Source organism: Salmo salar, chromosome 15 (assembly GCF_965601325.2).
Source record: "Salmo salar chromosome 15, fSalSal1, whole genome shotgun sequence".
Lineage (NCBI taxonomy): Eukaryota > Metazoa > Chordata > Actinopteri > Salmoniformes > Salmonidae > Salmo > Salmo salar.
The window spans coordinates 10,405,373-10,420,601 of NC_138305.1; the positions used below are offsets into that span (position 1 = coordinate 10,405,373).

At 44.1% G+C, this 15,229-nt stretch overlaps 1 protein-coding gene across 1 annotated transcript in view; it reads right to left on the reverse strand.

Moving 5' to 3' along the window:
• LOC106570928 (PDZ domain-containing protein 2) overlaps positions 1 to 15,229 on the reverse strand; it is a 183,131-nt gene that overhangs the window by 109,484 nt on the left and 58,418 nt on the right. The window contains exon 3 of the mRNA XM_082961630.1: positions 13,315 to 14,431. Coding sequence (XP_082817756.1) covers positions 13,315 to 14,431 — 1,117 coding nt within the window. The remainder of the gene's footprint in view (positions 1 to 13,314; positions 14,432 to 15,229) is intronic.

Consider the following 15,229-nt stretch of genomic DNA (forward strand, 5'->3'; position numbering starts at 1 on the left):
GCGTCTCCAGACTCTGTCAAGTCTGTCACGTGCTCAGTGTGAACCTGCTTTCATCTGTGAAGAGCACAGGGCGCCAGTGGCGAATTTGCCAATCTTGGTGTTCTCTGGCAAATGCCAAACGTCCTGCACGGTGTTGGGCTGTAAGCACAACCCCCACCTGTTGACGTTGGGCCCTCATACCACCCTCATGGAGTCTGTTTCTGACCGTTTGAGCAGACACATGCACATTTGTGGCCTGCTGGAGGTCATTTTGCAGGGCTCTGGCAGTGCTTCTCCTGCTCCTCCTTGCACAAAGGCGGAGGTAGCGGTCCTGCTGCTGGGTTGTTGCCCTCCTACGGCCTCCTCCACGTCTCCTGATGTACTGGCATGTCTCCTGGTAGCGCCTCCATGCTCTGGACACTACACTGACAGACACAGCAAACCTTCTTGCCACAGCTCGCATTGATGTGCCATCCTGGATGAGCTGCACTACCTGAGCCACTTGTGTGGGTTGTAGACTCCGTCTCATGCTACCACTAGAGTGAAAGCACCGCCAGCATTCAAAAGTGACCAAAACATCAGCCAGGAAACATAGGAACTGAGAAGTGGTCTTTGGTCACCACCTGCAGAACCACTCCTTTATTGGGGGTGTCTTGCTAATTGCCTATAATTTCCACCTGTTGTCTATTCCATTTGCACAACAGCATGTGAAATGTATTGTCAATCAGTGTTGCTTCCTAAGTGGATAGTTTGATTTCACAGAAGTGTGATTGACTTGGAGTTACATTGTGTTGTTTAAGTGTTCCCTTTATTTTTTTGAGCAGTATATTAATAACCAGTATTTTATATAATGATATATTAATCACCAGTAGTTTATATAATTATATATTAACCACCAGTAGTTTATATAATTATATATTAATCACCAGTAGTTTATATAATGATATATTATTACCAGTAGTTTATATAATGATATATTAATCACCAGTAGTTAATATAATGATATATTAATCACCAGTAGTTAATATAATGATATATTAATCACCAGTAGTTTATATAATGATATATTAATCACCAGTAGTTTATATAATGATATATTAATCACCAGTAGTTTATATAATGATATATAATCACCAGTAGTTTATATAATGATATATTAATCACCAGTAGTTTATATAATGATATATTAATCACCAGTAGTTTATATAATTATATATTAATCACCAGTAGTTTATATAATGATATATTAATCACCAGTAGTTTATATAATGATATATTAATCACCAGTAGTTTATATATATTAATAACCAGTAGTTTATATATATTAATAACCAGTAGTTTATATAATGATATATTAATCACCAGTAGTTTATATAATGATATATTCATCACCAGTAGTTTATATAATGATATATTCATTACCAGTAGTTTATATACTGCTCAAAAAAATAAAGGGAACACTTAAACAACACATCCTAGATCTGAATGAAAGAAATAATCTTATTAAATACTTTTTTCTTTACATAGTTGAATGTGCTGACAACAAAGTCACACAAAAAGAATCAATGGAAATCCAATTTTTCAACCCATGGAGGTCTGGATTTGGAGTCACACTCAAAATTAAAGTGGAAAACCACACTACAGGCTGAACCAACTTTGATGTAATGTCCTTAAAACAAGTCAAAATGAGGCTCAGTAGTGTGTGTGGCCTCCACGTGCCTGTATGACCTCCCTACAACGCCTGGGCATGCTCCTGATGAGGTGGCGGATAGTCTCCTGAGGGATCTCCTCCCAGACCTGGACTAAAGCATCCGCCAACTCCTGGACAGTCTGTGGTGCAACGTGGCGTTGGTGGATGGAGCGAGACATGATGTCCCAGATGTGCTCAATTGGATTCAGGTCTGGGGAACGGGCGGGCCAGTCCATAGCATCAATGCCTTCCTCTTGCAGGAACTGCTGACACACTCCAGCCACAGGAGGTCTAGCATTGTCTTGCATTAGGAGGAACCCAGGGACAACCACACCAGCATATGGTCTCACAAGGGGTCTGAGGATCTCATCTCGGTACCTAATGGCAGTCAGGCTACCTCTGGCAAGCACATGGAGGGCTGTGCGGCCCCCCAAACAAATGCCACCCTACACCATGACTGACCCACCGCCAAACCGGTCATGCTGGAGGATGTTGCAGGCAGCAGAACGTTCTCCACGGCGTCTCCAGACTCTGTCACGTCTGTCACGTGCTCAGTGTGAACCTGCTTTCATCTGTGAAGAGCACAGGGCGCCAGTGGCGAATTTGCCAATCTTGGTGTTCTCTGGCAAATGCCAAACGTCCTGCACGGTGTTGGGCTGTAAGCACAACCCCCACCTGTGGACGTCGGGCCCTCATACCACCCTCATGGAGTCTGTTTCTGACCGTTTGAGCAGACACATGCACATTTGTGGCCTGCTGGAGGTCATTTTGCAGGGCTCTGGCAGTGCTTCTCCTGCTCCTCCTTGCACAAAGGCGGAGGTAGCGGTCCTGCTGCTGGGTTGTTGCCCTCCTACGGCCTCCTCCACGTCTCCTGATGTACTGATGTACTGGCCTGTCTCCTGGTAGCGCCTCCATGCTCTGGACACTACGCTGACAGACACAGCAAACCTTCTTGCCACAGCTCGCATTGATGTGCCATCCTGGATGAGCTGCACTACCTGAGGCACTTGTGTGGGTTGTAGACTCCGTCTCATGCTACCACTAGAGTGAAAGCACCGCCCGCATTTAAAAGTGACCAAAACATCAGCCAGGAAGCATAGGAACTGAGAAGTGGTCTGTGGTCCCCACCTGCAGAACCACTCCTTTATTGGGGGTGTCTTGCTAATTGCCTATAATTTCCACCTGTTGTCTATTCCATTTGCACAACAGCATGTGAAATTTATTGTCAATCAGTGTTGCTTCTTAAGTGGACAGTTTGATTTCACAGAAGTGTGATTGACTTGGAGTTACATTGTGTTGTTTAAGTGTTCCCTTTATTTTTTTGAGCAGTGTACAATGATATATTAATCACCAGTAGTTAATAAAATGATATATTATCACCAGTAGTTTATATAATGATATATTAATCACCAGTAGTTTATATAATGATAAGGATATATTAATCACCAGTAGTTAATATAATGATATATTATCACCAGTAGTTTATATAATGATATATAATCACCAGTAGTTTATATAATGATATATTAATCACCAGTAGTTTATATAATGATATATTATCACCAGTAGTTTATATAATGATATATTAATCACCAGTAGTTTATATAATGATATATTAATCACCAGTAGTTTATATAATGATATATTATCACCAGTAGTTTATATAATGATATATAATCACCAGTAGTTTATATAATGATATATTAATCACCTGTAGTTTATATACTGATATATTAATCACCAGTAGTTTATATAATGATGAGGATATATTAATCACCAGTAGTTTATATAATGATATATTATCACCAGTAGTTTATATACTGATATATTATCACCAGTAGTTTATATAATGATATATTAATCACCAGTAGTTTATATAATGATATATTAATCACCAGTAGTTTATATAATGATATATTAATCACCAGTAGTTTATATAATGATATATTAATCACCAGTAGTTTATATAATGATATATTAATCACCAGTAGTTTATATAATGATATATTAATCACCAGTAGTTTATATAATGATATATTAATCACAAGTAGTTTATATTATGATATATTATCACCAGTAGTTTATATAATGATATATTAATCACCAGTAGTTTATATAATGATATATTAATCACAAGTAGTTTATATTATGATATATTATCACCAGTAGTTTATATAATGATATATTAATCACCAGTAGTTTATATAATGATATATTAATCACCAGTAGTTTATATTATGATATATTAATCACCAGTAGTTTATATAATGATATATTAATCACCAGTAGTTTATATCATTATATATTATCACCAGTTGTTTATTTGTCACGCCTTGATCTGTTTCACCTGTCCTTGTGATTGTCTCCACCCCCTCCAGGTGTCGCTTATCTTCTCCAACCCGTCTATAGGTTTTGTTGCTAAACAACCAACCCGTCTATAGGTTTTGTTGCTAGACAACCAACCCGTCTATAGGTTTTGTTGCTAGACAACCAACCCGTCTATAGGTTTTGTAGAGAAGAGACCCTGAGAGTATTGTGAGTGATGAGACACACACACTGGGAGCATGGGGGTATTATTAAGCACCTGTCCAGTCCTGTCCTTTCCTGTCGAAGGTGTTGTGTTGTGAATGATGACAGGTAAGTAGGCGGTCGCCTGAGGACAGTGAATCTGTCAAGGAGAGACTTGTCTGGGCTAGTACTCTCCCAACACCCTCTACCAACCCTAACCCATCAGTTAGTCCTCTCCTCTCCAAACCCTAACCCAACAGAGCCCTCTCCTCTCCCAACACTAACCCAACAGTTAGTCCTCTCCTCTCCCAACACTAACCCAACAGTTAGTCCTCTCCTCTCCCAACACTAAAACAACAGTTAGTCCTCTCCTCTCCCAACACTAACCCAACAGTTAGTCCTCTCCTCTCCCAACCCTAACCCAACAGTTAGTCCTCTCCTCTCCCAACCCTAACCCAACAGTTAGTCCTCTCCTCTCACAACACTAACCCAACAGTTAGTCCTCTCCTCTCCCAACCCTAACCCAACAGTTAGCCCTCTCCCAACACTAACGCATCAGTTAGTCCTCTCCTCTCCCAACCCTAACCCAACAGTTAGCCCTCTCCCAACACTAACCCATCAGTTAGTCCTCTCCTCTCCCAACACTAACCCATCAGTTAGTCCTCTCCTCTCCCAACACTAACCCATCAGTTAGTCCTCTCCTCTCCCAACACTAACCCAACAGTTAGCCCTCTCCTCTCCCAACACTAACCCAATAGTTAGTCCTCTCCTCTCCCAACACTAACCCAACAGTTAGCCCTCTCCTCTCCCAACACTAACCCAACAATTAGTCCTCTCCTCTCCCAACACTAACCCAACAGTTAGCCCTCTCCTCTCCCAACACTAACCCAACAGTTAGCCCTCTCCCAACACTAACCCATCAGTTAGTCCTCTCCTCTCCCAACACTAACCCAACAGTTAGTCCTCTCCTCTCCCAACACTAACCCAACAGTTAGCCCTCTCCCAACACTAACCCATCAGTTAGTCCTCTCCTCTCCCAACACTAACCCAACAGTTAGCCCTCTCCTCGCATACCCCGAGAACATCTGGCCAGCGGGGTGGTGGCACTGGAATCCTCATCTCTCCCAAGTGGACATTCTCTCTTTCTCCCCTGACCCATCTGTCTATCTCCTCATTTGAATTCCATGCTGTCACAGTCACTAGCCCATTCAAGCTTAACATCCTTATCATTTATCGCCCTCCAGGTTCCCTTGGAGAGTTCATCAATGAGCTTGACGCCTTGATAAGTTCCTTTCCTGAGGATGGCTCACCCCTCACAGTTCTGGGTGACTTTAACCTCCCTACGTCTAACTTTGACTCATTTCTCTCTGCCTCCTTCTTTCCACTCCTCTCCTCTTTTGACCTCACCCTCTCACCGTCCCCCCCTACTCACAAGGCAGGCAATACGCTTGACCTCATCTTTACTAGATCCTGTTCTTATACTAATCTCACTGCAACTCCCCTCCAAGTCTCCGACCACTACCTTGTATCCTTTTCCCTCTCGTTCTCCTCCAACACTACTCACTCTGCCCCTACTCAGATGGTATTGCGCCGTCGCAACCTTCGCTCTCTCTCTCCTGCTACTCTCTCCTCTTCCATCCTATCATCTCTTCCCTCTGCTAAATCCTTCTCCAACCAATCTCCTGATTCTGCTTCCTCAACCCTCCTCTCCTCCCTTTCTGCATCCTTTGACTCTCTATGTCCCCTATCCTCCCGGCCGGCTCGGTCCTCCCTTCCTGCTCCGTGTCTTGACAACTCATTGTGAGCTCAGAGAACAGGGCTCCGGGCAGCCGAGCGGAAATGGAGGAAAACTAGCTTCCCTGCGGACCTGGCATCTTTTCACTCCCTCCTCTCTACATTTTCTTCCTCTGTTTCTGCTGCTAAAGCCACTTTCTACCACTCTAAATTCCAAGCATCTGCCTTTAACCCTAGGAAGCTCTTTGCAACCTTCTCCTCCCTCCTGAATCCTCCTCCACCCCCTCCTCCCTCTCTGCGGATGACTTCGTCAACCATTTTGAAAAGAAGGTTGACGACATTCGATCCTCGTTTGTTAAGTCAAACGACACCGCTGGTCCTGCTCACGTTGCCCTACCCTATGCTTTGACCTCTTTCTCCCCTCTCTCTCCAGATGAAATCTTGCGACTTGTGATGGCCGGCCGCCCAACAACCTGCCCGCTTGACCCTATCCCCTCCTCTCTTCTGCAGACCATTTCCGGAGACCTTCTCCCCTGCCTCACCTCACTCATCAACTCATCCTTGACCGCTGGCTGCGTCCCTTCCGTCTTCAAGAGAGCGAGAGTTGCACCCCTTCTCAAAAAACCTACACTCGATCCCTCCGATGTCAACAACTACAGACCAGTATCCCTTCTTTCTTTTCTCTCCAAAACTCTTGAGCGTGCCGTCCTTGGCCAGCTCTCTTGCTATCTCTCTCAGAATGACCTTCTTGATCTAAATCAGTCAGGTTTCAAGACTGGCCATTCAACTGAGACCGCTCTTCTCTGTGTCACGGAGGCTCTCCGCACTGCTAAAGCTAACTCTCTCTCCTCTGCTCTCATCCTTCTAGATCTATCTGCTGCCTTTGATACTGTGAACCATCAGATCCTCCTCTCTACCCTCTCCGAGCTGGGCATCTCCGGCGCGGCTCACTCTTGGATTGCGTCCTACCTGACAGGTCGCTCCTACCAGGTGGCGTGGCGAGAATCCATCTCCGCACCACGTGCTCTCACCACTGGTGTCCCCCAGGGCTCAGTTCTAGGCCCTCTCCTATTCTTGCTATACACCAAGTCACTTGGCTCTGTCATATCCTCACATGGTCTCTCCTATCATTGCTACGCAGACGACACACAATTAATCTTCTCCTTTCCCCCTTCTGATAACCAGGTGGTGAATCGCATCTCTGCATGTCTGGCAGACATATCAGTGTGGATGACGGATCACCACCTCAAGCTGAACCTCGGCAAGACGGAGCTGCTCTTCCTCCCGGGGAAGGACTGCCCGTTCCATGATCTCGCCATCACGGTTGACAACTCCATTGTGTCCTCCTCCCAGAGTGCTAAGAGCCTTGGCGTGACCCTGGACAACACCCTGTCGTTCTCAGCTAACATCAAGGCGGTGACCCGAACCTGTCGGTTCATGCTCTACAACATTCGCAGAGTACGACCCTGCCTTACACAGGAAGCGGCGCAGGTCCTAATCCAGGCACTTTTCATCTCCCGTCTGGATTACTGCAACTCGCTGCTGGCGGGGCTCCCTGCCTGTGCCATTAAACCCTTACAACTCATCCAGAACGCCGCAGCCCGTCTGGTGTTCAACCTTCCCAAGTTCTCGCACGTCACCCCGCTCCTCCGCACACTCCACTGGCTTCCAGTTGAAGCTCGCATCTGCTACAAGACCATGGTGCTTGCCTACAGAGCTGTGAGGGGAACGGCACCTCCGTACCTTCAGGCTCTGATCAGTCCCTACACCCAAAGAAGGGCACTGCGTTCATCCACCTCTGGCCTGCTCGCCTCCCTACCTCTACAGAAGCACAGTTCCTGCTCAGCCCAGTCAAAACTGTTCGCTGCTCTGGCACCCCAATGGTGGAACAAGCTCTCTCACGACGCCAGGACAGCGGAGTCAATCACCACCTTCCGGAGACACCTGAAACCCCACCTCTTTAAGGAATATCTGGGATAGGATAAAGTAATCCTTCTACTCCCCCCCCCCCCAAAAAATATATAGATGTACTATTGTAAAGTGGTTGTTCCACTGGATATCATAAGGTGAATGCACCAACTTGTAAGTCGCTCTGGATAAGAGCGTCTGCTAAATGACGTAAATGTAAATGTGAATGTCCTCTCCCAAACCTTCAATTCAAACAACATCATAACAGCAAGCCCTCTCCTAGTCCTGACTGGTGTTAATCTAACGATGGAAGAGTCTGACACCAAAACAACAGACTTTAGTCCTGAACGGTGTTAACCTAACGATGGAACAGACCACCTGACTGGGTGGAGCCGGGCTTCGCATCGCAACACAGGCTTCCGATATGTCACAGTCAGATCCCTGTGTGTCTCCCAGTGAGATCCCACACTGCCTTGCTGTTTCCTCAGACAGTTCTTATAAAACACCAATTACCACTGTAGGTAGTCTGTTTTCTCAGCTAATGTTACCCCTAACAGGGATGATATTAGCTAAAGTTACTCCTAACAGGGAAGATATTAGCTAATGTTACCCCTAACAGGGAAGATATTAGCTGATGTTACCCCTAACAGGGAAGATATTAGCTAATGTTACCCCTAACAGGGAAGATATTAGCTAATGTTACCCCTAACAGGGAAGATATTAGCTAATGTTACCCCTAACAGGGAAGATACCTGCTAATGTTACACCTAACAGGGAAGAGATTAGCTAATGTTACCCCTAACAGGGAAGAGATTAGCTAATGTTACCCCTAACAGGGAAGATACCTGCTAATGTTACCCCTAACAGGGAAGATACCTGCTAATGTTACCCCTAACAGGGAAGATATTAGCTTATGTTACCCCTAACAGGGAAGATATTAGCTAATGTTACCCCTAACAGGGAAGAGATTAGCTAATGTTACCCCTAAAAGGGAAGAGATTAGCTAATGTTACCCCTAACAGGGAAGATACCTGCTAATGTTACCCCTAACAGGGAAGAGATTAGCTAATGTTACCCCTAACAGGGAAAATACCTGCTAATGTTACCCCTAACAGGGAAGATATCTGCTAATGTTACCCCTAACAGGGAAGAGATCTGCTAATGTTACCCCTAACAGGGAAGATATTAGCTAATGTTACCCCTAACAGGGAAGATACTAGCTAATGTTACCCCAAACAGGGAAGATACCTGCTAATGTTACCCCTAACAGGGAAGATACCTGCTAATGTTACCCCTAACAGGGAAGATATTAGCTAATGTTACCCCTAACAGGGAAGATATTAGCTAATGTTACCCCTAACAGGGAAGATATTAGCTAATGTTGCCCCTAACAGGCAAGATATTAGCTAATGTTACCCCTAACAGGGAAGATATCTGCTAATGTTACCCCTAACAGGGAAGATATTAGCTAATGTTACCCCTAACAGGGAAGATATTAGCTAATGTTACCCCTAACAGGGAAGATATCTGCTAATGTTACCCCTAACAGGGACGATATCTGCTAATGTTACCCCTAACAGGGAAGATATTAGCTAATGTTACCGCTAACAGGGAAAATACCTGCTAATGTTACCCCTAACAGGGAAGATATCTGCTAATGTTACCCCTAACAGGGAAGATATCTGCTAATGTTACCCCTAACAGGGAAGATATTAGCTAATGTTACCCCTAACAGGGAAAATATTAGCTAATGTTACCCCTAACAGGGAAGATATTAGCTAATGTTACCCCTAACAGGGAAGATATTAGCTAATGTTACCCCTAACAGGGAATATACCTGCTAATGTCACCCCTAACAGGGAAGGTATTAGCTAATGTTACCCCTAACAGGGAAGATATTAGCTAATGTTACCCCTAACAGGGAAGATATCTGCTAATGTTACCCCTAACAGGGACGATATCTGCTAATGTTACCCCTAACAGGGAAGATATTAGCTAATGTTACCGCTAACAGGGAAAATACCTGCTAATGTTACCCCTAACAGGGAAGATATCTGCTAATGTTACGCCTAACAGGGAAGATATCTGCTAATGTTACCCCTAACAGGGAAGATATTAGCTAATGTTACCCCTAACAGGGAAAATATTAGCTAATGTTACCCCTAACAGGGAAGATACTAGCTAATGTTACCCCTAACATGGAAGATATTAGCTAATGTTACCCCTAACAGGGAAAATACCTGCTAATGTCACCCCTAACAGGGAAGGTATTAGCTAATGTTACCCCTAACAGGGAAGATATTAGCTAATGTTACCCCTAACAGGGAAAATACCTGCTAATGTCACCCCTAACAGGGAAGATATTAGCTAATGTTACCCCTAACAGGGAAGATATTAGCTAATGTTACCCCTAACAGGGAAGATATTAGCTAATGTTACCCCTAACAGGGAAAATACCTGCTAATGTCACCCCTAACAGGGAAGATATCTGCTAATGTTACCCCTAACAGGGAAGATATTAGCTAATGTTACCCCTAACAGGGAAGATATTAGCTAATGTTAACCCTAACAGGGAAGATATTAGCTAATGTTACCCCTAACAGGGAAGATACCTGCTAATGTTACCCCTAACAGGGAAGATATTAGCTAATGTTACCCCTAACAGGGAAGATATTAGCTAATGTTACCCCTAACAGGGAAGATATTAGCTAATGTTACCCCTAACAGGGAAAATATCTGCTAATGTCACCCCTAACAGGGAAGAGATTAGCTAATGTTACCCCTAACAGGGAAGATACCTGCTAATGTTACCCCTAACAGGGAAGATATCTGCTAATGTTACCCCTAACAGGGAAGATATTAGCTAATGTTACCCCTAACAGGGAAGATATTAGCTAATGTTACCCCTAACAGGGAAGATACCTGCTAATTTTACCCCTAACAGGGAAGATATTAGCTAATGTTACCCCTAACAGGGAAGAGATTAGCTAATGTTGGGCCTACCCCTAATAGGAAAGTGAGTCTGGATCAACCAAAAGCATTAGTATCTGGTATGCAGGATGTTCAGGTGTATTGTAGCTAATCCCAGCTCAACCTTATTCATGCTAATATGATTAAAACGGTTAACGTATCTTGCTGTAGTGTGTATTTGTTTAGGATTGATCTCAATTGTCTGTGGTGAGGTTAGTCATTGTGGATGACTCATGAGTGTAACTGTACATAGAGAGGTAGGATTTCTGTAGAGGTTTTTTTTAAAGATTTGTCCAGTTAAGGTGACTCAACATGTGGAGATTTTTATGGAGATTAAGAAAGATGGCCTGTATGGCCAGACTGTCTCATTTCATTCATTACTACTGTTTCTGTCCTCAGTTTGGTTCTCATGTAAGATGTTACACAGCTTTGGTATACTTTGGTATTTTCAAAAGGCTTCATCTTCAAGCTCTAAACCAGCCAGCCCTTTAAAACCAGAGGCCTTTGAGCTTAGAACGTTAGAGTGGGCAATCTGATCCTGAAAGGGCCTCAAGCCTAACCTCCTCTGATTGACTAAACCACTGAAACATGGGAACATCTGCCTGTCTCATTGGTTCAATCGTTGGCACAACGGAACATATCCCTTCTGATTGGCTAAAACACTGACACATGGGTAACATCTGCAACTGGGCTGGAAACAAACTGGCTATTCTAAGCCGTGGTAGGCCAGATTAACACAGAGCAGAGATGAGAGACTCTCTCAGGGTGAGTTACATCAGAAACATATGGAGATGACCACAAATCCAAGATCAAACTACGCCTCTCTTTCTTTAAGTGACCGCTACATACTGTCTTCTTTCAGTGCTGATGAGAGGATGAGTGCAGGATGGTACAGTATATGGTACAGTACACACAAACCAGTCCAAAGTTTTAGAACACAGGCAAGGTTTTTTTTTCTTCACTATTTTCTACATTGTAGAATAATAGTGAAGACATCAAAACTATGAAATAACACATATGGAATCATGTAGTAAGCAAAAAAGTGTTAAACAAATTAAACTACATGTTATATTTGAGATTCTTCAAAGTAGACATCCTTTCCCTTGATGACAGCTTTGCAAACTCTTGGCATTCTCTTCCCACAGTCTTGATGGAGTTCCTACATATGCTGAGCACTTGTTGGCTGCTTTTCAATTAACTCTGCGGTCTAACACATCCGAAACCATCTCAATTGGGTTGAGGTCGGGTGATTGTGGAGGCCAGGTCATCTGATGCAGCACTCCATCACTCTCCTTCTTCCTTAAATAACCCTTACACAGCCTGGAGGTGTGTTGGATTATTGTCCTGTTGAAAACAAATGATAGTCCCACTAAGCGCAAACCAGATGGGATGGCATATGGCTGCAGAATGCGGTGGTAGCCATGCTGGTTAAGTATGCCTTGAATTCTAAATAAATCACTGACAGTGTCACCAGCAAAGCACCATCACACCTCCTCCTCCATGCTTCACTGTGGGAACCACACATGAGGAGATAATCCATTCACCTACTCTGCGTCTCACAAAAACACAGCGGTTGGAACCAATAATCAAGAATTTGGACCAAAGGACAGATTTCCACCGGGTCTAATGTCCATTGCTGTTGTTTCTTGGCCCAAGCAAGTCTCTTCTTATTATTAGTGTCCTTTAGTAGTGGTTTCTTTGCAGCAATTTGACCGTGAAGTCCTGATTCACCCAGTGTCCTTAGAACAGTTGATGTTGAGATGTGTCTGTTACTTGAACTCTGTGAAGCACTTATTTGGGTTGCAATATAAGGTGCAGTTAACTCTAATGAATGTATCCTCTGCAGCAGAGGTAACTCTGGGTCTTCCTTTCCTGTGGCGGTCCTCATGAGAGCCAGTTTCATCATAGCGCTTGATGGTTTTTGAGACTGCACTTGAAGAAACGTTCGAAGTTCATTAAATTTTCCAGATTGACTGACCTTCATGTCTTAAAGTAATGATGGACTGTTGTTTCGCTTTGCTTATTTGAGCTGTTCTTGCCATAATATGGACTTGGTATTTTACCAAATAGGGATATCTTCTGTATACCACTCCTACCTTGTCACAACACAACTGATTGGCTCAAACGCATTAAGGTGTAGATAAATTCCACAAATTAACTTTTAACAAGGCACACCTGTTCATTTAAATGCATTCCAGGTGACTACCTCATGAAGCTGGTTGAGAGAATGTTAAGAGTGTGCAAAGCTGTCATCAAGGCAAGGGTGGCTACTATGAAAAATCTCAAATATAAAATATATTTTGATTTGTTTAACACTTGTTTGGTTAATATATGATTCTATATGTCTTATTTCATAGTCTCAATGTCTTCACTATTATTCAACAATGTAGAAAATAGTAAAAATTAAGAAAAACCCTGGAATGAGTAGGTGTCCAAACTTTTGACTGGAATACATACTGTATCTATAACATACTGTGTCTTACCTGACAGAAGGTATCACTGCTGGGGGATTCTGTCTGTTTTACCTGACTGGAGGTATCACTGCTGAGGGATTCTGTCTGTGTTACCTGACTGGAGGTATCACTGCTGAGGGATTCTGTCTGTGTTACCTGACTGGAGGTATCACTGCTGGGGGATTCTGTCTGTGTTACCTGACTGGAGGTATCACTGCTGAGGGATTCTGTCTGTCTTACCTGACTGGAGGTATCACTGCTGGGGGATTCTGTCTGTCCTACCTGACTGGAGGTATCACTGCTGAGGGACTCTGTCTGTCTTACCTGACTGGAGGTATCACTGCTGAGGGATTCTGTCTGTGTTACCTGACTGGAGGTATCACTGCTGAGGGATTCTGTCTGTGTTACCTGACTGGAGGTATCACTGCTGGGGGATTCTGTCTGTCTTACCTGACTGGAGGTATCACTGCTGAGGGATTCTGTCTGTCCTACCTGACTGGAGGTATCACTGCTGAGGGATTCTGTCTGTGTTACCTGACTGGAGGTATCACTGCTGAGGGACTCTGTCTGTCCTACCTGACTGGAGGTATCACTGCTGAGGGATTCTGTCTGTCCTACCTGACTGGAGGTATCACTGCTGAGGGACTCTGTCTTGTGTTCGGACAGTCCTCTGTGGAAGCGATTCGGCAGGGTGGCGGTTCCTCCCCCATTCTGCAGGTGATGTGGGATCGCTAGAGGGGCCAGAATTGTCGCTGGTCCTGGTTCTCTTGGCTGCTCCTCTGGGGGCGTGTCCATGGAAGGGGTGCAGCTACTAGGCTCTGGGGGCGTGACCTCCATGTCCATGGAGATCGCAGAGCCTCTGTTGCCGCGGTAACCGTTCTCCAGCGTTTCCCCGCCGCCATCGTCCCAGCTCTCGTTCTTAGGGCCCAGCTCTTTACTATCACGATTGAACGTCGACCGGGCGATGATGCCAAACTTTCGCGTCCGTTTGCTGCCACCGGTCTGCGTCGGAAGGCTGTCAGGAGGCTTGGAGAACACGCTGCTCCTATGGTCCAGGGAGTTTCGGCCATCTTGGATTACACCACTGTTGCCGTTTCCATTGCACGGAGGGAGAGGGGCTTTGCGTTTGATCCTCCGGAGCATGATCAGGTAGATGCAGCCGCCATTCCAGCACTGGTCAGCCAGATAACTGTTCAGAGAACATAAGAGAAGACTAAATTATATTTCTGAATGTGTGGGGACGGGAGTCTCCCGGTCACAGATAAACAGATGAAAAGACAAAAGGAGATGTCACATTTGAACCATTTTCTGATGAATTAAGCCATTTGGAAATTAAAGGCATGAAAAGACCTTTGGAAAAGACTGTATTGTAGCGAAGTGAAATCATTTCCTCAGAGCATATTAACAGTGTAAAATCATCACGTTGTCCTTCCTTCTAACTCTTAATTCTTCTTTGATATCTCTGACTGCAGCTCACTTGCTAAGCAGACGTCATTTCAGTTTCAATGGCACTTCAGATGTCATTTCAGGCAAAAATTGTGTCTGTGAGTTAAGCAAGAAAGCATGCTGCAGTATGCCAAAACATGTCTAGACAAGAACAGTGAGTGAAAAAGCCCACTCAGCCTAGGAATATAATCTGGAGAGATTCAGGACGGCACGAAGACGTAGAAGTGAATAATGAATATCTGAACATATTCCTTCTTTCTCCTGTATGTTGTTTGCTATGGAATATAGTCTAACCTTGTCAAATAAAATCCACTTGCTACAGTTGTCTGGTTCTGTTATGCTTGCTACAGTAGTCTGTTCATGTTATTCCTTCCCTGTGGCTCAGTTGGTAGAGCATGGTGTTTGCAACGCCAGGGTTGTGGGTTCGATTCCCACGGGGGGCCAGTACGGAGAAAAAAAAGAAACAAAAATGTATGAATTGAAATGTATGCATTCACTACTGCAAGTCGCTCTGGATAAGAGCGTCTGCTAAATGACGTAA